The 27335-nt window shown below is 37.0% G+C and overlaps 2 protein-coding genes across 2 annotated transcripts; one reads left to right on the top strand and one right to left on the bottom strand.

Moving 5' to 3' along the window:
* Positions 1–267: 267 nt before the first annotated feature.
* Positions 268–1471, bottom strand: LOC120870348 (olfactory receptor 2J3-like). Its single transcript, XM_040250006.1, has one exon. The coding sequence runs from the start codon at positions 1255–1257 to the stop codon at positions 268–270; it is 990 nt and encodes a 329-aa protein (XP_040105940.1). The 5' UTR covers positions 1258–1471.
* Positions 1472–26259: 24788 nt separating this feature from the next.
* On the top strand, positions 26260–27335 carry LOC120870351 (olfactory receptor 2W1-like). The gene has a single exon (XM_040250009.1). It carries the CDS (start codon positions 26373–26375, stop codon positions 27333–27335), a length of 963 nt encoding a protein of 320 aa, XP_040105943.1. The 5' UTR covers positions 26260–26372.

The following is a 27335-nucleotide window of genomic DNA, read 5'->3' as shown; positions in this document are numbered from 1 at the left end:
CCATGAATTAGTATATTAATTTTAAAACCAGGCCCTTAATTTCTGGGAACACTAAATATAGAATAACTAAAGATTAAAGATGTACAAATCAAAAGGTTATCTTTAGAAAATATTTCAGAATGAACAAATAAAAAGACAACAAAGAAGAACTTTTCTTCTATGCTTGGTGGGTTGTAGACCAAAAATACCATCACGTCTCAAAGGAGCAGAGGAAACCTCTGAAATACATAAGACTCTCTGAACAAAAGTTGCTGGACAGGTGATCTCTCACATTTCCCTATCCCAGCCCATTAATCTTTTAACTGCCCCTTTTACATCTTTGTTTCTGAGGGTGTAGATTAGAGGGTTGAGGCTAGGTGTGACAACAGTATAAAAAAGGGCAATGAACTTGCCTTGATCTTGAGAATTTCCTGATGGTGGCTGTAAATATGTGCACATAATTGGAATGAAAAAGAGGGATACAACCATAAGATGGGCTCCACATGTCCCAAAGACTTTCTGAAGTCCAGTTGTTGACTGCATCCTCAGCGCAGTCTGAGCAATGGCACCATAGGAGCTGAGAATGAGAATAAGTGGTATGATCACAAAAATGGAGCTCATGACCATAAGGGTCAGCTTATTAGCATGAGTATCGACACATGACAGTCGAAGCAATGCTGGAACTTCACAGAAGAAATGGTCCACTTGGCGATGACCACACAGGGGTACCCAGAAGGTAAATGAGGAATGAAGTGCTGAGGTGGCAAAGCCACTTACCCAAGAAGCCACAACCAATAGATGGCAGAAACGAGGGTGCATGAGGACAGTGTAATGCAGGGGTCTACACACAGCTGCATAACGGTCATAGGACATTACCACCAACAGCACACATTCAGCAGTTCCCAGTGCAAGGACAAAATAAAGTTGAATCATGCAACCAGTATAAGAGATGGTTTTCTCTGGCCCCCAGAGGTTGATCAGCAACTGGGGGATGGAACTCGTGGTGTAGCAGAGATCCAGAAAAGAGAGGTTTGAGAGGAAGAAGTACATAGGAGTGTAGAGATGGGAATCCAGATATGACAAGAAAATGATGAACAGGTTACCTATCAGTGTCATCAGGTAGAACATCAAGATAACCACAAAGAGAACTAACTCAAGATGAGGCCAGTTAGAAAAACCCAGTAGAACAAAGTAACCAGAACTTGCATTTTTTTCCTTCATCTTTCTTTTTCTTTCAATACCTGAAGAATCATATAAACTGAGGGCCCGCCCCCTCATTGTCAAACCTTTGCAAACTGATTGAGGGAGAAAACACGTTTCCAAATATTGCCATTATAACAATAGGATTTTTATAGTTTTTATGTTTCATTCAGACATTTGTCCTGTTGTAGATACTAACAATAGCTTCTCATCTGAATTAGTTATTTTTTATGTATGTTAGCACTTGGATAAATGAAGATTAAAGACTTTTCATAGCTAAGAAAATTTTCATTTTAAAAACTCTCTTTTCTTAGGGAAAAAAAAAAACCTCTTTTTCCTCATTTTCAGGTTATTTCTGATTTTGTGGTTACATAGAAAGAAATATCTGCAGTCTTAACAATCTTGCACAAGGGTGAGAATTTATCATGAGATAAAAACAATTCATCATTGGATGAAAAAACTAAACTTCAATTGATATGTTTATAGACAAAATAAAACATTCATACTTATTTGTTTATGCTATCAGCTTATTTCCAGACACAAATAACATGTAAATATAAATATAAACAAAGACACATGCATGCATGAGCACACACCAACTTATCAATATTCATAATAACGAGTTTAGCTGAAGTTCACTGCACAGGTATCAATACATGATCATCGCAAAAGTGCTAAAACCACAGAAGTGCTCCACAGAGCAATGTTCATACAAGGAAACCCAGAAGGTAAAGAAGAAATGAAATGCTGAGGTGTAAAAGCTACTTATCCAAGTGGCCTTTATGGAAACAACAAACAACAACCATAAAACAGCTAATAATCTGGATTAATTGAAAAATGAAGTAGATTGGGGAATATGGTGGTAAAATACTTCCAAACATAAATGAGAATACAGCTTGTTTTGGAAGATTAAAAAAAAAAAAAAGACGAAGGAAACTGTTAAGAGGGAGCAAGAAAGGGAGGGTGGTTGGAGCAGGAAAGCAGAGAGGAACTCTGAGGTATTTGGAATACAAAGTGTGTATTTTGAGTGTCTATGAAACATGAACAACAGGGTTTAAAGATTGTGCCCACAAAACTGCATATGCTTTAGAACAATAGGTAAGACATTAAATTCTGAGTCACAACCTACGATTACATATATGTCTAGGTTTTCCACAATTTGGAATGGGAAATTCCGAAGAGAAAATTCACTAATTTTTAATAGACAAAAATATGTGAATATTACATAAAATCCAATGACAAGGTCATCTTCTCGTGGTTCTTTTGTAAAAAATAAAGTTAAGAAATTTGAATGTGTACTAATAGTTTGATTTTCAGTTGCTTATTTTCTCATGTGCATTATCCATTTTTCACAGAAAAAAAAAACCCACTCTTTTATTATATAGTTATTGATGCAAAGCACAGTATCCCATCATTTAAATATTCCCAAATAGCTTTGCCTTGCTATTTCTGCTTCTCTCACATTCTCTGATAGAATATGGCAAAAGACAAATTCAGCCAAAACAGATTCACCTGCAGTCTTTTAAGGAATGTTTATTTGCTCTAATATTCTAATCTTGAATCTTTAAAAAGCTATAAGAGATGTCTAATTAGTTGAGTTACAAGCTGAAGAGCTAGGAACATTGAATTTGGCTAAGATTGATTTAGGCAGGCATAAAGATAGTAATGCACCACTTAATATTATTGACAATGAAAATAACTATTAACCTTTTGAGATATGATGGGAAAATTCTAAGGGATTTTTAAAATTTCCTTAGAATTGGAGTTAATACATCACAAGATATTTGAATTCAAATACTGTGGGTACCTTTTTTGCTGCAGACATCATTTTTCTGCCTTATAAAGCTGCCTGAATTTCACATTACATTAATTAAAAGAAATTGGGAGTTTTGTGGTATTTTTTGTATTACCTTTCTTTCAGCATTCTTCTCAAAGTAAAAAGGAAAAAAAAAAGTAAAAAGGGATAAGAGATTAGGGATGAAAAACTACAGAATTCAGGAAATTAAATTTCAAAGCTTTATGGTTTGATTTCCTTCTTAACAGATAAAAGGGAAATAAAGACCCTATCAAAGATATATTTTATAAACCATAGAATAAAATATTTCCCTTAAGTTAAATATCATGGGGAAAGTGGATGATTTAGCACTTTCTTCTCACCCTCATTGTTACTAACAAACATTTTTCTAATTCTTGTCATATTCATTCCTTTATATTAAACCTGGTTTAGCACTGCACCAACTTCTTTCAGTAGTGACCTTCCTGGGTTTGCTCACCTTCCCTGCTGTTCTCTTTCCTTCTATGCCCTAATCATATATAAACTGATGAGAGGCTCTCTGGATATCATGTGACCTGAAACATTAACCTAATTGCCCTCCTATCCCACCTACACTAATGTATATAATCTAACTATGGAAGGCAAGCTGAAAATAACTGTGATTATCATTGTTACAAACAAGACAATGAGTTTGTCCAAAATTTTCCTTTTAGCAGAACATGGGAACTCTTCAGGGCATAATAAGGTATCAGGGGATGCACTCCTTACCCCAGAGCAAACAGGACCTTTACAGAAACAGAGAATAATATGATTTTCCTTCCTTGACTGAGGCCATTGGGAAAATAAATCCCAAAGTTGCAATTAATGTCCTTCAAGGTGATTGCCTGGTTAGACTGGTGTTAATCATTTTTAAAAATTTTTTATTTATTTATTTTAATTGGAGGCTAATTACTTTACAATATTGTAGTGGCTTTTGCCATACATTGACATGAATCAGCCATGGATGTACATGTGTTCCCCACCCTGAAACCCCCTCCCACCTCCCTCCCTATTCAGTCCCTCAGGGTCATCCCAGTGCACCAGCCCTGAACACCCTGTCTCGTGCATCAAACCTGGGCTGGTGATCTGTTTCACGTATGATAATATACATGTTTCAATGCTATTCTCTCAAATCATCCCACCCTCGCCTTCTCCCACAGAGTCCAATAGACTGTTCTTTACATCTGTGTCTCTTTTGCTGTTTCACATATAGGGTCATCATTACCAACTATCTTTCTAAATTCCATATATATGCGTTAGTATACTGTATTGGTGTTTTCCTTTTTTTCTTTAAATTTATTTTACTTTACAATACTGTATTGGTTTTGCCTTACATCAACATGAATCTGCCATGGGTGTACACGAGTTCCCAATCCTGAACACCCCTCCCACCTCCCTTCCCATACCCTCTCTCTGGGTCATCCCAGTGCACCAGCCCCAAGCATCCTGTATCTGCATCAAACCTAGACTGGCGATTTGTTTCTTACATGATATTATACATGTTTGAATGCCATTCTCCCAAATCATCCCACCCTCTCCCTCTCCCACAGAGTCCAAAAGATTGTTCTATACATCTGTGTCTCTTTTGCTGTCTCACATACAGGGTACTCATTACCATCTTTCTAAATTCCATATATATGTGTTAGTATATATACTGTGTTGATGTTATTCTTTCTGGCTTACTTCACTCTGTATAATCGGCTCCAGTTTCATCCACCTCATTAGAACTGATTCAAATGTATTCTTTTTAATGGCTGAGTAATACTCCATTGTGTATATGTACCACAGCTTTCTTATCCATTCATCTGCTGATGGACATATAGGTTGCTTCCATGTCCTGGCTATTATAAACAGTGCTGCAATGAACATTGGGATACACGTGACTCTTTCAATTCTGGTTTCCTCAGTGTGTATGCCCAGCAGTGGGATTGCTGGGTCATAAGGCAGTTCTATTTCCAGTTTTTTAAGGAATGTCCACACTGTTTTCCATAGTGGCTGTACTAGTTTGCATTACCACCAACAGTGTAAGAGGGTTCCCTTTTCTCCACACCCTCTCCAGCACTTATTGCTTGTAGACTTTTGAATCGCAGCCATTCTGACTGGTGTGAAATGGTACATCATTGTGGTCTTGATTTGCATTTCTCTGATAATGAGTGATGTTGAGCATCTTTTCATGTGTTTGTTAGCCATCTGTATGTCTTCTTTGGAGAAATGTCTGTTTAGTTCTTTGGCCCATTTTTTGATTGGGTCGTTTATTTTTCTGGAATTGAGCTACATGAGTTGCTTGTATATTTTTGAGATTAATTCTTTGTCAGTTGTTTCATTTGCTATTATTTTCTCCCATTCATAAGGCTGTCTTTTCACCTTGTTTATAGTTTCCTTTGTTGTGCAGAAGCTTTTCGTTTTAATTAGATCCCATTTGTTTATTTTTGCTTTTATTTCCAATATTCTGGGAGGTGGGTCATAGAGGATCCTGCTGTGATTTATGTCGGAGAGTGTTTCGCCTATTTTCTCCTCTAAGAGTTTTATAGTTTCTGGTCTTACATTTAGAACTTTAATCCATTTTGAGTTTATTTTTGTGTATGGTGTTAGAAAGTGTTCCAGTTTCATTCTTTTACAAGTGGTTGACCAGTTTTCCCAGCACTACTTGTTTATGAGATTGTCTTTAATCCATTGTATATTTTTGCCTCCTTTGTCAAAGATAAGGTGTCCATAATGTGTGGATTTATCTCTAGGCTTTCTGTTTTGTTCCATTGATCTATATTTCTGTGTTTGTGCCAGTACCATACTGTCTTGATGATTGTGGCTTTGTAATAGAGCCTGAAGTCAGACAAGTTGATTCCTCCAGTTCCATTCTTCTTTCTCAAGATTGCTTTGACTATTCAAGGTTTTTTGTATTTCCATACAAATTGTGAAATTATTTGTTCTAGTTCTGTGAAAAATACCCCTGGTAGCTTGATAGGGATTGCATTGAATCTATAGATTGCTTTGGGTAGTATACTCATTTTCACTATATTGATTCTTCTGATCCATGAACATGGAATATTTCTCCATCTATTAGTGTCCTCTTTCATTTCTTTCACCAGTGTTTTATAGTTTTCTACATATAGGTCTTTAGTTTCTTTAGGTAGATATATTCCTAAGTATTTTATTTTTTTCGTTGCAATGGTGAATGGAATTGTTTCCTTAATTTCTTTTTCTATTTTCTCATTATTAGTGTATAGGAATGCAAGGGATTTCTGTGTGTTGATTTTATATCCTGCAACTTTACTATATTCATTATTAGCTCTAGTAATTTTCTGGTAGAGTCTTTAGGGTTTTCTATGTAGAGGATCATGTCATCTGCAAACAGTGAGAGTTTTACTTCTTCTTTTCCAATTTGGATTCCTTTTATTTCTTTTCCTGCTCTGATTGCCGTGGCCAAAACTTCCAAAACTATGTTGAATAGTAGCAGTGAAAGTGGGCACCCTTGTCTTGTTCCTGACATAGGGGAAATGCTTTTAATTTTTCACCATTGAGGATAATGTTTGCTGTGGGTTTGTCATATATAGCTTTTATTATGTTGAGGTATGTTCCTTCTATTCCTGCTTTCTGGAGAGTTTTTATCATAAATGGATGTTGAATTTTGTCAAAGGCTTTCTCTGCATCTATTGAGATAATCATATGGCTTTTATTTTTCAATTTGTTAATGTGGTGAATTACATTGATTGATTTGCAGATATTGAAGAATACTTGCATCTCTGGGATAAAGCCCACTTGGTCATGGTGTATGATCTTTTTAATGTGTTGTTGGATTCTGATTTCTAGAATTTTGTTAAGGATTTTTGCATCTATGTTCATCAGTGATATTGGCCTGTAATTCTCTTTTTTTGTGGCATCTTTGTCAGGTTTTGGTATTAGGGTGATGGTGGCCTCATAGAATGAGTTTGGAAATTTACCTTCCTCTGCAATTTTCTGGAAGAGTTTGAGTAGGATAGGTGTTAGCTCTTCTCTAAATTTTTGGTAGAATCCAGCTGTGAAGCCATCTGGACCTGGGCTTTTGTTTGCTGGAAGTTTTCTGATTACAGTTTCAATTTCCATGCTTGTGATGGGTCTGTTAAGATTGTCTATTTCTTCCTGGTTCAGTTTTGGAAAGTTGTACTTTTCTAAGAATTCATCCATTTCTTCCACATTGTCCATTTTATTGGCATATAATTGCTGATAGTAGTCTCTTATGATCCTTTGTATTTCTGTGTTGTCTGTTGTGATCTCTCCATTTTCATTTCTAATTTTATTGATTTTATTTTTCTCCCCTTGTTTCTTGATGAGTCTGGCTAATGGTTTGTCAATTTTATTTATCCTTTCAAAGAACCAGCTTTGGCTTTGTTGATTTTTGCTATGGTCTCTTTTGTTTCTTTTGCATTTATTTCTGCCCTAATTTTTAAGATTTCTTTCCTTCTACTAACCCTGGGGTTATCCATTTCTTCCTTTTCTAGTTGCTTTAGGTGTAGAGTTAGGTTATTTATTTGACTTTTTTCTTGTTTCTTGAGGTATGCCTGTATTGCTATGAACTTTCCCCTTAGCATTGATTTTATAGTGTCCCACAGGTTTTGGGTTGTTGTGTTTTGATTTTCATTCATTTCTATGCATATTTTGATTCTTTTTTGATTTCTTCTGTGATTTTTTCGGTTATTCAGAAGCGTGTTGTTCAGCCTCCATATGTTGGAATTTTTAATAGTGTTTCTCCTGTAATTGAGATCTAAACTTACTGCATTGTGGTCAGAAAAGATGCTTGGAATGATTTCAATTTTTTTGAATTTATCAAGGCTAGATTTATGGCCCAGGCTGTGATCTATCCTGGAGAAGATTCCTTGAGCACTTGAGAAAAAGGTGAAATTCACTGTTTTGGGGTGAAATGTCCTCTAGATATCAATTAGGTCTAACTGGTCTATTGTATCATTTAAAGTTTGTGTTTCTTTGTTAATTTTCTGTTTAGTTGATCTATCCATAAGTGTGAGTGGGGTATTAAAGTCTCCCACTATTATTGTGTTATTGTTAATTTCCCCTTTCATACTTGTTAGTATTTGTCTTACATATTGCGGTGCTCCTATATTGGGTGCATATATATTTATAATTGTTATATCTTCTTCTTGGATTGATCCTTTGACCATTATGTAGTGGCCTTCTTTGTCTCTTTTCACAGCCTTTGTTTTCAAGTCTATTTTATCTGATATGAGTATTGCTACTCCTGCTTTCTTTTGGTCTCTATTTGCATGGAATATCTTTTTCCAGCCCTTCACTTTCAGTCTGTGGTTGTCCCTTGTTTTGAGGTGGGTCTCTTGTAGACAACATATATGGGGGTCTTGTTTTTGTATCCATTCAGCCAGTCTTTGTTTTTTGGTTGGGGCATTCAACCCATTTACATTTAAGGTAATTATTGATAAGTATGATCCCATTGCCATTTACTTTATTGTTTTGGGTTCAGGTTTATACGCCCTTTTTTGTGTTTCCTGTCTAGAGAGTATCCTTTAGCATTTGTTGAAGAGCTGGTTTGGTGGTGCTGAATTCTCTCAGCTTTTGCTTGTCTGTAAAGTTTTTGATTTCTCCTTCATATCTGAATAAGATCCTTGCTGGGTACAGTAATCTGGGCTGTAGGTTATTTTCTTTCATCACTTTAAATATGTCTTGCCATTCCCTCCTGGCCTGAAGAGTTTCTATTGAAAGATCAGCTGTTATCCTTATGGGAATCCCCTTGTGTGTTATTTGTTGTTTTTCCCTTGCTGCTTTTAATATTTGTTCTTTGTGTTTGGTCTTTGTTAATTGGATTAATATGTGTCTTGGGGTGTTTTGCCTTGGGTTTATCCTATTTGGGACTCTCTGGGTTTCTTGGACTTGGGTGATTATTTCCTTCCCCATTTTAAGAAAGTTTTCAACTATTATCTCCTCAAGTATTTTCTCATGGTTTTTCTTTTTGTCTTCTTCTTCTGGGACTCCTATGATTCGAATGTTGGAGCATTTCATATTATCCTGGAGGTCTCTGAGGGTGTCCTCATTTCTTTTAATTCATTTTACTTTTTTTGTCTCTGATTCATTTATTTCTACCATTCTATCTTCTATTTCACTAATCCTATCTTCTCCCTCCATTATTCTACTATTTGTTGCGTCCAGAGTGTTTCTGATCTCATTTATTGCATTATTCATTATATATTGACTCTTTTTTATTTCTTGTAGGTCCTTGTTAAACCTTTCTTGCATCTTCTCAATCCTTGTCTCCAGGCTATTTATCTGTGATTCCATTTTTATTTCAAGATTTTGGATCATTTTCACTATCATTATTCGGAATTCTTTATCAGGTAAATTCCCTATTTCTTCCTCTTTTGTTTGGTTTGGTGGGCATTTATCCTGTTCCTTTGCCTTCTGGGTATTCCTCTGTCTCTTCATCTTGTTTATATTGCTGCGTTTGGGGTGGCCTTTCTGTATTCTGGCAGTTTGTGGAGTTCTCTTTATTATGGAGTTTCCTCACTGTGGGTGGGGTTGTATCAGTGGCTTGTCAAGGTTTCTTGGTTAGGGAAGCTCTTGTCGGTGTTCTGGTGGATGGAGCTGGATTTCTTCTCTGGAGTGCAATGAAGTGTCCAGTAATGAGTTATGAGATGTCAATGGTTTGGGTGTAACTTTGAGCTGTCTGTATATTGAAGCTCAGGGCTGTGTTCCTGTGTTGCTGGAGAATTTGCATATATGTCTTGCTCTGGAACTTGTTGGCTCTTGGGTAGTGCATGGATTCAGTGTAGGTATGGAGGTGTTTGATGAGCTCCTATCGATTAATGTTCCCTGGAGTCAGGAGTTCTCTGATGTTCTAAGGATTTGGATTAAGCCTCCTGCTTCTGGTTTTCAGTTTTATTTTTACAGTAGGCTCAAGACTTCTCCTTCTATACTGCATCATTGACAAAACATCTAGGTTAAAGATGAAAAGTTTCTCCACATTGAGGGACACGCAGAGAGGTTCACAGAGTTACATGGAGAAGAGAAGAGGGAGAGGGGAGTTAGGGGTGACCTGAATGAAATGAGGTGGAATCAAAAGAGGAGAGAGCAAGCTAGCCAGTAATCACTTCTTTATGTGCGCTCCACAGTCTGGACCACTCAGAGATGTTCACAGAGTTATACAGAGAAGAGGAGAGGGAGGAAGGAGACAGAGGTGGCCAGGAGGATAAAAGAGGGGAATGAAAAGGGGAGAGACAGATAGATTCAGTCAGTAATCAGTTCCCTAAGTGTTCTCCACCATCTGGAACACACAGAGATTCACAGAGTTGGGTAGAGAAGAGAAGGGGGAGGGAGGAGACAGAGGTGACCTGGTGGAGAAAAAGGAAAGTCCAAAGGAGGAGAGAGCAGTCAAGCCAGTAATCTCTCTCTCAAGTAAAAATGGGTAATGAAGATTGGGTTTTTGAAGGTACAAAATTGATAACAAATACCAAAAAGCAAAGATTAAAAACCTAGAATAGAGGTTGAATTTTCAAAAATACAATATTAAAGAAAAGAAGAAGAAGAAAAAAAAGTCATAAGAATTATTAAAAATAAAAACTATATATATGAAGTTTGCTTTGAAAATAGGGTCCTTTTTTTGAAAAGTAATAGTAGGTTATAAAAATGAAAATTAAAGGAGAAATAGAGGACTTAAAATTAAAAATAAAAAAAGAAGAAAAAACAAACAAAAAGAATGATCATAAAAATAGTAAAGATATATCTAGGACTTTCTCTGGTGTTGTTGTGGGCAGTGTGGGGTCAGTTCATTTTCGGATAGTTCCTTGGTCTGGCTTATATTTCTCAAGATCTATAGGCCCCTTCCTATGTAGTTGGTACTAACGACAGGGTTTTAATCTATTGCACCTGTCACTTCCAAGGCGGTTCCCTCTGTTTCAGCTTCCGTTTGCTGGTCTCTTCAATGTCTGATTTCCACCCTGACATAAGGGGGGCGGTGGTGGACACTTTTTTTTAGGCTCACTTGTTCAGTCGCGCTGTGGGGAGGGAGGGATGCTGCAAACAAATAACACTGGCGTGTGCTCGCAGTGTCTCAGCCACACTGGGCCTGCCCCCGCTCACGGTGCACACAGCTCAGGCTCTAGGTTGCTCCACCGGGAACCTTCTGAGGCCGGCCCTGGGCTGCATGCACCTCCCAGGTCTAAGCCGCTCAGGCTCAGGCACTCAGGTAGTCCTCAGAGGTGCAGACTCGGTTAGGCCTGCGTTTTGTGCCCTTCCCAGTTCCAAGTAGCTCAGGTGTTTGGCGAGCATGGTTGCTGTGACTTATCGCCTCTCCCGCCCCTGCTGCTCAGTTTTCTGGGTGTACAGCTGGCGCACCTTCTCAGGCAGATGATGACTATCCAGAACCCCAAGAAGTCTTAGTTAGCAAAGAAGCCTGTTTGCAGTTTGGTAGTTGATGTCTCTCTGGGGCTGCTATTGCCCCCTTCCAGCCCTTCCAACTCTGGTTGCCTGTCACCGGAGGGGCATGGTCTGCAGCGGCTAATTCTGTTCCATCCTTTGTTCTGTGCACGGTCCTGGCGGTGTCTTATGTTAGAGCTTTTCTCATGGTAGCTATCCCATAGTCTGGTTTGCTAGCCCAAGTTAGTTCGCTCTGATTATACTCGGGGCATTCGGCCCGATCCTTAAAATGCAATGCAGCCCGCGCCTCCTTGCCAAGCCCCTGCTTGCTAGTGGTGGGTGCAGGCGTCTGCACTGCTTCTCCGCTGGGGGAGTTACTGTTGGGCTCATAATCTGTGGGTTTAAATTATTTATTTACTTTTCCTCCCTGTTATGTTGCCCTCTGTGCTTCGAAGGCTCGCTACAGATTCGGCAGTGAGAGTGCTTCCTGGTGTTTGGAAACTTCTCTCTTTCTAAGACTCTCTTCCGGGGACGGAGCTCCCTCCCTACCTCTTTTGTCTCTTTTTTTGTCTGTTGTATTTTTTCCTACCTGTTTTCGAAGACAATGAGCTGCTTTTCTGGGTGCCTGATGTCCTCTGCTGGCATTCAGAAGTTGTTCTGTGGAATTTACTCAGCATTGAAATGTTCTTTTGATGAATTTGTGGTGGAGAAAGTGGTCTCCCCATCCTATTCCTCTGCCATCTTAGGACCGCCCCCTGAATTGGTGTTTTTCTTTCTGGCTTACTTCACTCTGTATAATAGGCTCCAGTTTTATCCACTTCATTAAAACTGATTCAAATGCATTCTTTTTAATGGCTGAATAATATTCCATTGTGTATACGTACCACAGCTTTCTATCCATTCGTCTGTCAATGGACATCTAGGTTGCTTCCATGTCCTAGCTATTGTAAATAGGGCTGCAATGAACATTGGGGTACATGTGTCTCTTTCAATTCTGGTTTCCTTGGTGTGTATGCAGAGCAAATGGGATTGCTGGGTTGTATGGGAGTTCTATTTCAAGATTTTTAAGGAATCTCCACACTGTTCTCCATAGGGGCTGTACTGGTTTGCATTCCCACCTACAGTGTAAGAGGGTTCCTTTTTCTCCACACCCTCTCCACCATTTATTGTTTGCAGACTTTTTGATAGCAGCCATTCTGGCTGGTGTGAGATGGTACATCATTGTGGTTTTGATTTGCATTTCTCTGATAATGAGTGATGTTGAGCATGTTTTCATGTGTTTGTTAGCCATCTGTATGTCTTCTTTGGAGAAATATCTGTTTAGTTCTTTGGCCCATTTTTTGATTGGGTCGTTTATTTTTCTGGAATTGAGCTACATGAGTTGCTTGTATATTTTTGAGATGAATTCTTTGTCAGTTGCTTCATTTGCTATTATTTTCTCCCATTCTGAAGGCTGTCTTTTTTTCACCTTGCTTATAGGCTCCTTCGTTGTGCAAAAGCTTTTAAGTTTAATTAGGTCCCATTTGTTTATTTTTGTTTTTATTTCCATTACTCTGGGAGGTAGGTCATAGAGGATCCTGCTGTGATTTATGTCAGAGAGTGTTTCGCCTACACTTTCTTCTAGTTTTATAGTTTCTTGTCTTACATTTAGATCTTTAATCCATTTTGAGTTTATTTTTGTGTATGGTGTTAGAAAGTGTTCTAGTTTCATTCTTTTACAAGTGGTTGACCAGTTTTCCCAGCTGTTGTGGTCACCCAGCACCACTTGTTAAAGAGATTGTCTTTTCTCCATTGTATATTCTTGCCTCCTTTGTCAAAGATAAAGTGTCCATAGGTGTGTGGATTTATCTCTGGGCTTTCTGTTTTGTTCCATTGATCTATATTTCTGTCTTTGTGCCAGTACCATAATGTCTTGATGACTGTAGCTTTGTAGTATAGTCTGAATTCAGGCAGGTTGATTCCTCCAGTTCCAATCTTCTTTCTCAAGATTGCTTTGGCGATTTGAGGTTTTTTGTATTTCCATACAAATTGTGAAATTATTTGTTCTAGATCTCTGAAAAATATCATTGGTAGCTTGCTAGGGATTGCATTGAATCTATGGATTGCTTTGGGTAGTATCCTCATTTTCACTATATTGATTCTTCTGACCCATGAACATGGTATATTTCTCCATCTACTTGTGTCATCTTTGATTTCTTTCATCAGTGTTTTATGGTTTTCTATATATAGGTCTTTGGTGTTAATCTTCACAGGAAAAAAAATTCACAGAAAAGTCTTCAGCATGATGATTATACTCACACTAAAGTAATAATAAAATTTTTACCAACCTACATTAAAAGTTGCTTTGAGTTGTATAGGCAATAAAAGGAATGGGGTATACTGCATCACCCAATTTTCCCCACAATTCCCAATGGGGCTAAGGCCCACATTTACAAGACACTTGATTAAGAGCAGGCAAGGTTTGGGAGCCAAGAAACAAAAAAAAAAGAGAGAGAGAAAAATGTACTAAAACTATAATTTATCTTACTAATATGGTGCTCTTTGAGAACTTATCCACACCATTTACACCCTTCCAATTATCTTTTAAGTTCAATTTCAACTTTACATCTGAAAGTTCAGAAAATAATCCAGATACCACTCAAGTCTTTTATTCTGAACATTTAGATGATCTCTATCAATCTTGTTTATTACTTCAAAAATCTTCCATTAACTTTTCTTGACTGCCTGTTAAAATCTCCTTGTCAAGAAGGTATTTTGGTTGGTTTCTGTATGGCAGAAACCAACACAGTATCATAAAGCAAATATCCTTCCCTTAAAAATAAATAAATTTTTAAAAATTAAAAAAAAATTTAATCTAAAAAAAAGATATAATGGCAGAGAAATTCCTAAACCCAGGGAGAAATCTGGACATCCAAGTTCTTGAGGCTACAAGTTACCCTAAAATTTCAATCCAAAACTACCTTTTCTAAGACATATCACAATAAAACTGTTGAAAATCAAACAAAGAGAGAATCTTTAAACAGCAAGAGTAAAAAATGATTATAACCTATGATGAAACCCCCATTAGGCTATCAGCAAATTTCTCAGTAAAATGGCCACAAGCCAGGAGAAGGTGAAATGACACATTCAAAGTGCTGGAAGGAAAAAAACCTGCCAATCACAAACACTCTATCTGGTAAAGTTATCCTTCAAAAATTAAGAAGAAGTAAAGACTCCCAGAGAAACAAAATCCATAGAAATTCATCACCACTAGGTCTTTTTAATAAGAAATGCTAAAAGGAGTTCTTAAAGCTAAAATAAAAGAACACTAATTAGTAACATGATAACATGGAACTATGCAACACATTGGTAAAGACAAATATATACAAAAATTTAGAATACTATAATACATTGGGGTGTTAACCATTTAACTATAGTATAAGGGCTAAAAAACAAGACCATTAACAATAACTATAGCTACTATAACTTCTTAACAAATACACAATATAAGAGAGGTAATTTGTGACATAAAAACATAAAGAGCAGAGTAAAAGGGCAAATTTTTTCTATGCAATCAAAGCTAAGTTTCTATCAGAGTAAAATGGAAAGCTTTATAGATGATTTATATAAGCTGTGTAGGAATTACAAAGCAAAAATTTATAGTATATTCCAATAGACAAAGAGAAGGGAATCAGAGCATATCACTGCAGAAAATCACAAATTCAAGAAACACACCAAGAGAGGAAGAAAGGGAAAAAAACTGGAACCACAAAATAGCCAGGAAATGATTATAAGATGGCATTAGTAAGCTATTGCCTGTCCGTAGTTACTTCAAATATAAATAGATTAAATTCTCCAATTGATAGCCATAGAGTGGCTCGATGGGAGGAGAAAAGCAGGACCTAAATATATGCTGCCTACAAAAGACTCATTTTGCCTTTAAGAACACACATAGACTCAAAGTGAACATGTGAAAAACAACAGTATGTGCAAATAAATGAAAATCAAAAACAGGTAAGGTATCTATACTTTTATCAGCCAAAATGGTAACAAGAGACAAAGACAGTTAGTATATAAGGATTAAGAGGTTAATCAATCAAAATATAACAATCATAAATATATTTACACAAAAATTGAAGCATCTCAATCTATCAAGCAAACATTAACAGACTTGAAGGGAAAAACTTACAATATTAGTAGGAGACTTCCCTACCCCAGTTTTAGTAAGAGACAGATCATCCAGAAAGAATCAACAACAACAACAAAAAAAGCAGGGCATAAACCATATATTAGACCAAAAGAACCAAACAGAGAAATACAGGACATTTCATCCAAGGGCAACAGAACACACAATTCTTCTCAAACACACATGAACATTCTCCAGGATAGATCATATTATAGGCCACAAACAAGTCAGCAAATTTAAGAAGATTGAAATCACACCAAGTAACTTCTGACCACAACAGCATGACTCTAGAAATCAATAATAAGAGGAAAGCTGGAAATCTTTTAGGTACATAGAAATTAACAACACACTCCTGAACAACCAATAGGTCAAGAATAAATCAGCAAAGCAAAAAAATAGCTTGAAACAAGCAAAAGTTGGAATATAGCATACCAAAAATTATACATGGCAGCAAAAGCAGCCTAAGAAGGATAAACAGCAATAATAAGAAAAATTAAAGATCTACATAAACAACTTAACATTGCACATCAAAGAAATAGAAAAGAACAAACTAAGTCAAAAGTTAACAAGGTGATGACCTAGAGGGGTGGAATGGGGGCATGGAAAGTAGGTTTAGGAGGAAGGGGATATATGTATACTTATAGCTGATTCACGTTGTTGTACAGAAGAAACTAACACAATATTGTAAAGAAATTATCCCCCAATTTAAAATTTTAAATTAATTAATGAATTAAAATAGCAGGAAAAGAAGTCAACAAGGAAGGAAGTAACGAAGATCAGAGCAGAAATAAAATAGACAAAAATGGAAAAGATCAATAAAACCAAGAGCTGGTTCTTTTAAAAGATAAACAAAATTGATAAACTTTTAACTGGGCTCATCAAGTAAAAAATGGAAAGGACCCCAATAATCAAAATAACCAATACCGCAGCAGCAGCTGCTGCTGCTGCTGCTAAGTCGCTTCAGGCATGTCCGACTCTGTGCGACCCCATAGACAGGATCCCACCAGGCTCCCCCATCCCTGGGATTCTCCAGGCAAGAATACTGGAGTGGGTTGCAATTTCCTTCTCCAATGCATGAAAGTGAAAAGTGAAAGTGAAGTCGCTCATTCGTGTCCAACTCTTAGCGACCCCATGGGCTGCCGCCTACCAGGCTTCTCCATCCATGGGATTTTCCAGGCAAGAGTACTGGAGTGGGGTGTCATTGCCTTCTCCAAATACCACAGAGATACAAAAAATTCATAAGAGAATACTAAGAACAGTATTTGCCAACAATTAGACAACCTAGAAGAAATGGACAAATCTTTGGAACATACAATCTCCCAAGACTGAACCAGGAAGAAACAATAAATATGAATAGATCAAGTACCAGTAATAAATGGAATCAATAATTTTAAAATTCAAACAAAAAACCAGGGCCAAATGGCTTCACGAGTGAATTCTACCAAACATTTAGAGAAGAATTAATGCTTATCCTTCTGAAACTATTCCAAAGAAACTGAAGAGGAAGGAACACTTCCAGACTTATTCTATGAGGCTACCATCACCCGAATACCAAAACTAGACAAAGATATGACCCTCCAAAAAAAGTAAGTTACAGGGCAATATCAGATGAACATGGATGCAAAAATCTTCAACAAAATACAAGCAAATAAAAATATATATATAAGCAAATCAAATTCAACAATATATTGAGAGAGTCATACACTATGATCAGTTCAGTTCAGTTCAGTCGCTCAGTCGTGTCGACTCTTTTTGACCTCATGAATCGCAGCATGCCAGGCCTCCCTGTCCCATCACCATCTCCTGGAGTTCACTCAGACTCACATCCATTGAGTCGGTGGTGCCATCCAGCCATCTCATCCTCTGTCATCCCCTTCTCCTCCTGCCCCCAATCCCTCCCAGCATCAGAGTCTTTTCCAATGAGTCAACTCGTAGCATGAGGTAGCCAAAGTACTGGAGTTTCAGCTTTAGCATCATTCCTTCCAAAGAAATCCCAGGGCTGATCTCTTTCAGAATGGATTGGTTGGATCTCCTTGCAGTCCAAGGGACTGTCAAGAGTCTTCTCCAACACGACAGTTCAAAAAGCATCAGTTCTTCGGCGCTCAGCCTTCTTCACAGTCCAACTCTCACATCCATACATGACCACAGGAAAAACCATAGCCTTGACTAGACCATGTGGAACTTATAGGGATGTAAGGATTTTTCAATACCCACAAATCAATCAACGTTATACATATGAACAAAAAAGAATGAAAACCATATGATCATCTCAATAGATCCAGAAAGAACTTTTGATAAAATTCAACATCCATTTATGATTTTAAAAAAACTCTTTAGAAAGAGGGCATAGAGAACACATACCTCAACATTATAAAGGGCATATATAACAAATCCACAGCTAACATCGTACTCAATGGTGAAAAGCTGAATTCCCTCTATGATCAGGAACAAGACAAGGATGCCCACTCTTACCAATTTTATTCAACACAGTTTTGGGAGTCCTAGCACAGCCATAAGAGAGGAAAAAGAAATAAAAGGAATCTAAATTTAAAAGGAAGAAATAAAACTGTCACTGCAGATGACATGATACTTTATATAGAAAATCCTAAAGATGCTACAAGAAAAGAAAAAGATGTTTAGCAAAAAACTACTAAAGCTCATCAGTGAATTTGGTAAACTTGCCAAATTTCTATACATTAACTCTCACAAAGAGAAATTAAGGAAACAATCCCATTTACCATCACATCAAAAAGAATAAAATACCTAGGAATAGTTGTTGCTCAGTCCCTAAGTCATGTCCAACTCTTTGCAACCCCAAATACTCTGGACTGCAGCACACCAGGCTCCCCTTTCCTTCACTATCTTCTAGAGTTCACTCAGATTCATGTCCACTGAGTTGGTGATGCTATCTAATCATCTCATCCTCTATTGCCCCCTTCTCCTTTTGCCTTCAATCTTTCCCAGCATCAGGGTCTTTTCCAGTCAGTCAGCTCTTTGCATCAGGTGGCCAAAGTATTGAAGTCTGAGCTTCACCATCAGTCCTTCCAAAGAATATTCAGGGTTGATTTCCTTTAGGATTGACTGGCTTGATCTTCTTGCAGTCCAAGGGACTCTCAAGAGTCTAGCACCACAATTTGAAAAAATCAATTCTTCAACTCTCACAGCTGTACATGACTACTGGAAAAACCATGTTCAGTTGTGTCTGACTCTTTGTGACCCCATGGACTATAGCTCACCAGGCTCCTTTGTCCATGGAATTTTTCAGGCAAGAATACTGGAGTGGGTTGCCATTTCCTCCTCCAGGGGATCTCCCCACCCAGGGATCTAACCCCCATGTCTCTTGCACTTCCTGCATTGGCAGGCAGATTCTCTACCTGCCAGGAAAAATAATAGCTTTGACTCTATGGACCTTTGTCAGCAAAGTGATGTCTCTCCTTTTTAATATGCTGTCTGGGTTTGTTATGACTTTCTTTCCAAAGAACTAGGATCTTTTAATTTCATGGCTGTAATTACCATTTGCAGTGATTTGGGAACCCAGGAAAATAGAATCTGTCACTGCTTTCACTTTCTCCCCTTCTATTTGCCATGAAGTAATGGGACCAATGCCAAGATCTTGGCTTGTTTAATGTTGAGCTTTAAGCCAGCTTTTGCACTCTCCTCTTTCACCCACATCAAGAAGCTCTTTAGTTCCTCTTCACTTTCTGCCCTTAGAATGGTATCATCTGCACATCTGAGGTTGTTGATATTTCTCCCACCAGTCTTGATTCCAGCTTGTGATTCATCCAGTCCAGCATTTCACATGATGTGCTCTGCGTAGAAGTTAAATAAGCAAGGTGATATTATACAGTCTTGTCACACTCCTTTCCCAGTTTTGACCCAGTCAGCTGTTTCCTATTCTAACTGTTGTTTCTTGGTCTGCATACAGGTTTCTCAGGAGACAGGTAAGATGGTCTGGTATACCCATCTCTTTAAGAATTTTCCACAGTTTCTTGTGATCCACACAGTCAAAGCCTTTAGCATAGTCAACAAAGCAGATATTTTCCTGAAATTCCCTTCCTTTCTCTATGATCTAACAAGTGTTGGCAATTTTCTCTCTGGTTCTTCTGCTTCTTCTAAACCCAGCTTGTACCTCTGTAAGTTCTCAGTTCACATACTGCTGAAGCCTAAATTGAAGGATTTTGAGTATACTGTTACTAGCATGTTGAATGAGCACAATTATACAATATCTTGAACATTCTTTGGCACTGCTCTTCTTTGGGATTGGAATGAAAACTGACCTGATCCCACATGCCACAAATAAGACCTGATGCAGCCAAATAAATAAGTAAATAGATATATTTTTAAAAAAAAATACTAATCTCTATGAACCAGGATGCAGATCTTCACCAGATACTAAATCTGCCAGCATTTTGATCTTGGCATTCCTAGTCTCTAGAATTATAAGAAATAAATGTTTGTATTTTAAGCCACCCAAACAGCCTAAGACAATATATTAAAAAAGCACAGTGTGAAGACTGTTGAGGAAAAATATGAAAACATGATAGAAAAGACTGGAGTGGGGAGAATCTTTGTTTAGATAATCAAGAAAGCCCTCATTGAATAGATGAGAGCTGGAAAAGTGAAAATAAGGAGCACAGTTTGGGGACAGAATATTACAGGTAAATGGGATAGTGCAAAAGGCTTTTAAATTCTTGCATTCCTGGCGAAACACAAGGATGGAGAGAATGGGAGAAAGTGGGTAGGATAACAGAGGTTAGGTCTTGAAGCAATTGATAGGTCATGGTAAAGAAGGAGTCTGAATTTTATTCTGAGGTCATAAGGAGTCTTGGAAGATTTCAAACATGTAAATGAAAAAAATTTTAAGAACACTTCTGGCTGCCACATGGAGAACGGATTGAAAGGGGAAAAAGCTAGAGCAGGGAATGTTAGGAAGCCATTGGATAATACAGGGGGCCAGGGTGTGGGAGAGACAGTGCCTCAGTGTTTGGCAGTAGAAGTAGAAATGGAGAAAAGAAGTTAAAGCTTGAAATAGTTAAAATTTTCAGGGTGATGAGGGCAGGGAAGTAATTAGGATGGCTTAGGTTTCTGGCCAGTGACAGGTAGATGTTTATACCATTTACTATGATGAGGAACACCGCAGTGATATCAGATTTGATGCAGTGGGAATCAAGAGTTCTATTTTAGCCATGTTTAGATTCATATTTTTGTTAAAAACCCAAAAATGGATAAAATTAGGCATTTGGAAATACAAGTTTGATGCTCAATGGAGAAGATTAGGAATACAAATTTGAAAGCCATCAATATGAAAATGACATTTAAGCCTTGGAACTATATGATATTATCCAGAGAGGCAGTAAAAACAGAGAAGACTAGAACCCCTGGTGAGGCCATAAGATTCAGATTCCGTCTTTGTAAAGTTTCCACATATCCCAGTTATTCTGAAATGCAGCCAAATGAGGAAGTACAGCTAATAATTTCATTTAAAATGGCTCCCATGAGTAAAGGGCTAAAGCAAGAAAGGGGGAAAAAATTAAATAAAAAGCGAACAGAAAAACACATCTTAATTTAGTCAAGCTGGTTCAAAAAGACATTGTATTGTATGTCTAAGCCAAACTCTGGATTTACCAATTCCTGAAAAACCACTAGGAAACTTTTCAAAAATTAAAGAACCTAGGGACTTCCCTGGTGGTCCAGGGGTTAAGAGTCCATCTTGCAGTGCAGGGGACATGAGTTCAGTTCCTGGGCAGGCAACTAAGATCCCATATGCCTCATAGTAACTAAGCCTGCATGCTCTGGAAGTGCAAGTGGAGAGCCTGTGTGCCACAAGCCAATGCAGCCAATAAATGAAAATAAATATTGTTTAAAATTGGAATTAAAGAATGTAGATGATTTCTCTGTAATTTTGCCAGAGTACCAAACCCATGGAATATACTTACAGAATATGGAGCAAGGGACTAGGGAATCACTGTTCAGTAATATAATCAAAGTAGATGCATACACATGACAATTTATATACAACAAAAATGAGAGTGACAGAAACCTTACTAAAAGAGAGGAGAAAAAATATGAGTGAACTTGAGATCTTTAGTCAAAGTGAGCAATTTCAAGTTTCCATATGTTTAAATTTTTAACAGGCAAAAATGTACCATTGATTGATTTTACATTTCTTTCTATCATTATTAATAGAGAATATACACATACACTATATGTATACAGTCCTAAAAGAAGTAGTTGAAAAAAGGAAAGTGTTTACCAAATGTTTTGTCAAATACCTGTTTGAGATCCATCAAAACTGATAAAAATGAATATTTTTACAGCATCAGTCCAGTCACTTAGTCATGTCCAACTCTTTGCAACCCCATGGACTGCAGCACGCCAGGCTTCCCTGTCCATCACCAAGTCCCAGAGCTTTCTCAGCTTATGTCCATCGCATCGGTGATGCCATCCAACAATCTCATCCTCTGTCATCCCCTTCTCCCACCTTCAATCTTTCCCAGCATCAGGGTCTTTTCCAATGAGTCAGTTCTTCATATCAGCGGGCGAAAGTATTGGAGTTTCAGCTTCATCATCAATCCTTCCAATGAATATTCAGGACTGATTTCCTTTAGTATTGACTGGTTTGATCTCTTTGCAGTCCAAGGAGCATACCTCCCCCTGAATTGATTGAAGTAGTAATAGCTAATACTTGTTTGAATGCTTATTGTGTGCTAACCAGTATTATAATATTTTACATATACTAAATTTATCTAATCCCCATACTAACCCTTTAAAGTATGTATTACTATCTCTCTGTTATAGATAAGAAATCTGATCACCAAAAAGTTAAGCAATATTCCCAAGGTCACACAGTTGATAACTAGAAACACAGGATTTCAGTCCAGAACATCTGACTTCATATGCTTTACACAATACTTTTTTTCAAATATAGAATATAAAGATTACTATCATACAGAGGCAAATAATTTAAATTGTTTTATGACTCAGAGATGAGAATCATAACATTTAAACATGTACATATCATGAGGCAGTCAATTTTTTCTTATGTATTTTATTAAAGTAATTATTGGTGGTACGTAATTTTCATTCAAGGGAGTTCTTACAGTTTAAGACCATGAGCCAACTCATTTTAAAATGCTATAAATACTACCCAATCCAGAATCAAAGGTTTAAATAGTGACCTCCAAGACAGAAGCAGAAATATTTGAATTACTTATCATGGTCATCAAAACAAAGGCACATTAAAGTTGAATAAAAATATAGAACTTATGAAACTCAAGTTACTGTTTCAGTTCAGTTCAATTCATTCGCTCAGTCGTGTCTGACTCTTTGCGACCCGTGTCCAACTCTTTGCGACCCCGTTAATCGCAGCACGCCAGGCCTCCCTGTCCATCACCAACTAGGGCTTTGCAAATTGAATATCTTCTCTTTTACAGATTACTTTGGGCATTAGATAACTACTTAAGGTCATTTAAATGATATCTGCTGCAGCAATTTTATTTCCAAATCAATACGTGCTAGTAATGGTAAGATTAATACATGTTATAAAATGAGTGTTAGAAATGCACATTATTTAACAGCAAAGTTTATTTGTAATATGTTCACTACCTAGAGAAAAAATATATCTAAATAAACATTTTCCTCATTCCCCATCTTATGGTTTTTTCATAGCAAATAACTTTTGCATTTATTAAATTTCTCCTAATAAAAGAGTATTTTCTAATTCTGAAACTGTTTTATTTACAGGATTTTTCTATGATACTTTACTCAGCTGGATGTAGTCTGGACGGCTTAGAAAATCTTGATGATCTAGATTTTCAGGCAACATTGGGAAACTTTGTCCGATATGTTCACAATAATGAACTAATAGCTGCTTTTTATAAAGTTTCTCTAGGGCAAAGACCTATTTGCATGTTGTTTTAAAGTCAGAATAAGTAGTAAGAATTTCTGACAAGTTTCATCCCCTCACCTGAAGTCACATATTCAAGGGGGAGGAGTACCGTTGAGAATCTATACCTTAACACAAATCAGGAAAAACAGAATTCACAGTGGCAGTGCAGGGAAAACATGAGTAAGCTGCAGCCCTGGAGAGCAAATGTCCACAAGATCTATTGTCCACAGTGTGGGCTCCACACTGGTCAAGAAACAGAATATCAGGCGAACTCTCTCTGGATCACAGACGTTAATCTTTAATATCTCTTGGAAAATAGTGTGCCTGAAAAACAACTTGTGGGAAGAAAAAGAGAATTTAGATCTGTAAGTTCTGATCCTTCTTTCTTTGAGAATGTTTAGAACAAATAGATATTGTAAATCTCTGTAGAGAAATTCTCCTTTTTAATCTCTATTATGAAGAAAAGATTAAATTTATTCTCTAAGTTAGGACGTGATGTTATTGCTTTTTTTGAAGTATGGTTGATGTACAATATGATACGTTCCAGGTGTAGAGCATAATGATTCACAATTTTGAAAGGTTGTAATCCTGATACTGTTTTTGATTTGTGATATTAGACATTTTGCTCCAGCATTTAAAAAAAAAGAGAGGGAACTGTAGATTAAATTGAAAATAAAATACAGTATTTTATTCATGAAAACTATAGAGCTAGAAAGGACTCAGATTTTTTATCCATTTCTAAATCTCATCATGTTCATGAAAAATTATCTGAAGATTTCCTATGTCATATTTTTAATAGGTAGAAGGATGTTTTCCCTTCCTAAATTAATCTTTGAAGGCTAGAGTAATAATGGAAATAGTTCAGAAATTAACTGCATTGTCTTTAATTTTTTAATATTTATTTATTTGGCTGTGCCAGGTCTTAGTTGTGGCATACAGAATCTTCAATCTTCATTGTGGCATTTGGGATATTCTAGTTGTGTCATTTAATCTAGTTCCCTAACCAGGGATCAAATCCAGGCCCCCCCCCCCCCGCATTGGCAGCCTGGAGTCTTTGCCAATAGACCACCAGGGAAGTCCTTCACTGTCTTTAATTTTTAAAGAATTTTCATTTTTTTATCCATATATTTTAACTGAAGTTCTGCCTTATTCAGTTTGGGCACAATTACATAAACAACATCTGTCAAGAAAATAAGCATTAATTGCTGATTCATCCCCCTAATTAGACATTATAGAACTCAAATGGTATGTGAAGACTTGCAATAAATACATTTCAGTTAATTTTTTTCTTACTATCCAACTTGGTCAATGGCAAAACCTAGACTCAAATGATTCTTGGAAAGCTAATTCTGAGGGACTCACCAAATGACTCTCTCAAAACAACTATCTCAACTAGCCTACCAGTTAGTGTCCTGAACATGTCCACTTGTGAATCATGGCCACAGTTTGAAGTAATTTCTTCAAAATATTCAGGAAATATATTTGAAATGGCATAAGAAACAAACAGCACAACTTGTCCTATACAAAAAGATAGCATCACTAGTTTGATATTTAACTGTTAATTTTCATTCATGTATTTCTCTAAGTTTTTTATCTTCTTATTCAACTTTTTAAAGAGCAGTTTCAAGTTTATAGCAAAACTGAGAGAAAGGTATAGCTATTTCCCATACGTGCCCTCCCTACTCATATGTACAACCTTCTCATTGTTAATATCATTAATCAGAATGGTACTTTTTTGAATTAGAGTAGTGATAGAGGACATTTTTTAAAGTGACAGAATGGTTAACAGATACTTTTGTATGAACAATGTACCAGTTTTGGTGCTATATTAGGTATTGAAACAAGAAAAATAAAGGTACTAAGGATAAATGCCAGATCTACTACATAATACACTGGGGGAAAAAGGTATAAATCAAATTAGTAAACAAGATATGGAAATAGGACCACTCCTTCATTCCAACATAAGCCAAATAATTATGTGTTACAAGTAAATTCACTGACTCAATTAGGACTAAGTTTCCTATATCACACTAGTGATATTTTAGAAGTGACATCGTAGAGTCACGTCATCTTAGAAATAGTTCTAGTTCAAACTCCAAATTAACATGTGAGAAAATTCAGACCTTGAGTTTAAGAGTGAACTCCCAAGGCCATCTAGATAAAAATATAATATAAATTTATATATTAAATATAATATTAAATTTATTTATTTAGGGGGAGGTTCAAGAGGGAGGGGACATAGGTATACCTATGGCTGATTCATGTTGATATTTGGCAGAAACCAACACAATACTGTAAAGCAATTCTTTCAGTTAAAAATAAATAAATTTAATTATAAAAATATTAGATGTATTTATTTTTAATGTACATTAAAATATAACACTAAATTTAATGTAACATGAAATTTATTATCTAGTTAATATTGTTTATCATATTTATTTTGTAATATTGGGGGCAGGAGGAAAAGGGGACAACAGAGGATGAGATGGCTGGATGGAATCACAGACTCCATGGACGTGAGTCTGAGTGAACTCCGGGAGTTGGTGATGGACAGGGAGACCTGGCGTGCTGCAATTCATGGGGTCGCAAAGAGTCAGACACGACGGAGCGACTGAACTGAACTGAATATATAATAAATATTTATTGAATATAATGTTAAATGTCATTTATTTTTGATATAATATTAAATTTAAATTTATTTATTTATAAAAGAAACTACCACAAATACCAGGTTAGCTGGGCAACACTTTTACTTTTACCATTAATTTTTTCAAAGATTAATTAATATAAATTCTCTCCCTTTGTTTACCCCTGTATTTCATTAATTTACTTGGTCTATGTTAACCAATTTCCTTCTTCTTTTCTTCTTCTTCCTCTCCTCCTCCACCACCACCACTTCCTTCAACACTTTCCTCTCTCTCCTTCTCCACTCCTCTTTCTCTTGCTCTTCTCATTCTAGGATTTGACACTGAAGGATTATGGACCAGAGAAATTATACTTCTCTACATGGCTTCATTCTGCTTGGCTTCTCTGACCATCCCAACCTGGAGATGGTCCTGTCAGGAGTTGTCACTGTCTTCTACTTAATTACCTTGGTCGGTAACACAGCCATCATTCTTGCATCTCTCCTGGATTCCCATCTCCACACACCAATGTACTTTTTCCTCCGGAATTTATCTCTCCTAGATCTATGTTTCACAACCAGCATCGTACCCCAGATGCTGGTTAACTTGTGGGGACATGATAAGACCATCAGCTATGTGGGCTGTGTCGTTCAGCTCTATGTTTACATGTGGTTTGGCTCCATCGAGTGCCTTCTCCTAGCTGTTATGTCCTATGATCGTTTTACAGCTATCTGTAAGCCCTTGCACTATTTGGTCATCATGAATCCACATTTATGCCTCAAGATGGTTATCACAGTCTGGAGTATTAGTCTGGCCAATTCTGTGGTATTATGTACACTCACCCTGAATTTGCCTAGATGTGGAAACAACCTTCTGGATCATTTCTTGTGTGAGTTGCCAGCTATGGTCAAGATAGCCTGCATAGACACCACAGCAGTTGAAATGTCTGTTTTTGCTTTAGGCATTCTCATTGTCCTTACACCACTCATCCTTATTCTTATATCCTATGGCCACATTGCCAAAGCTGTGCTGAGAATGAAGTCAAAAGCAGGCCAGAGAAAAGCAGTTAATACCTGTGGATCTCATCTCACCGTAGTGTCCATCTTCTATGGAGCTATTATCTACCTGTACCTGCAACCAGGTGGCAATGCCTCCAAAGAGCAGGGTAAGTTCTTCACTCTTTTTTACACTATCATCACTCCAAGTCTCAACCCTCTCATTTACACCTTAAGGAATAAGGACATGAAGGGTGCACTGAAGAAGCTGATGAGAGTTGACCACAAATCTACAACACTGAAGAGAAACTGGAAGTCATAG

Source organism: Oryx dammah, unplaced genomic scaffold, assembly GCF_014754425.2.
Source record: "Oryx dammah isolate SB20612 unplaced genomic scaffold, SCBI_Odam_1.1 HiC_scaffold_11, whole genome shotgun sequence".
Lineage (NCBI taxonomy): Eukaryota > Metazoa > Chordata > Mammalia > Artiodactyla > Bovidae > Oryx > Oryx dammah.
The sequence above is the reverse complement of the archived record's forward strand: the minus strand, read 5'-3'. Positions and strand labels throughout refer to the sequence as shown.

Bases quoted from the DNA above. Each gene is read 5' to 3' on its own strand.
- LOC120870348 (XM_040250006.1), bottom strand. From the start codon at position 1,257: ATGAGGGGGCGGGCCCTCAGTTTATATGATTCTTCAGGTATTGAAAGA.
- LOC120870351 (XM_040250009.1), top strand. From the start codon at position 26,373: ATGGACCAGAGAAATTATACTTCTCTACATGGCTTCATTCTGCTTGGC.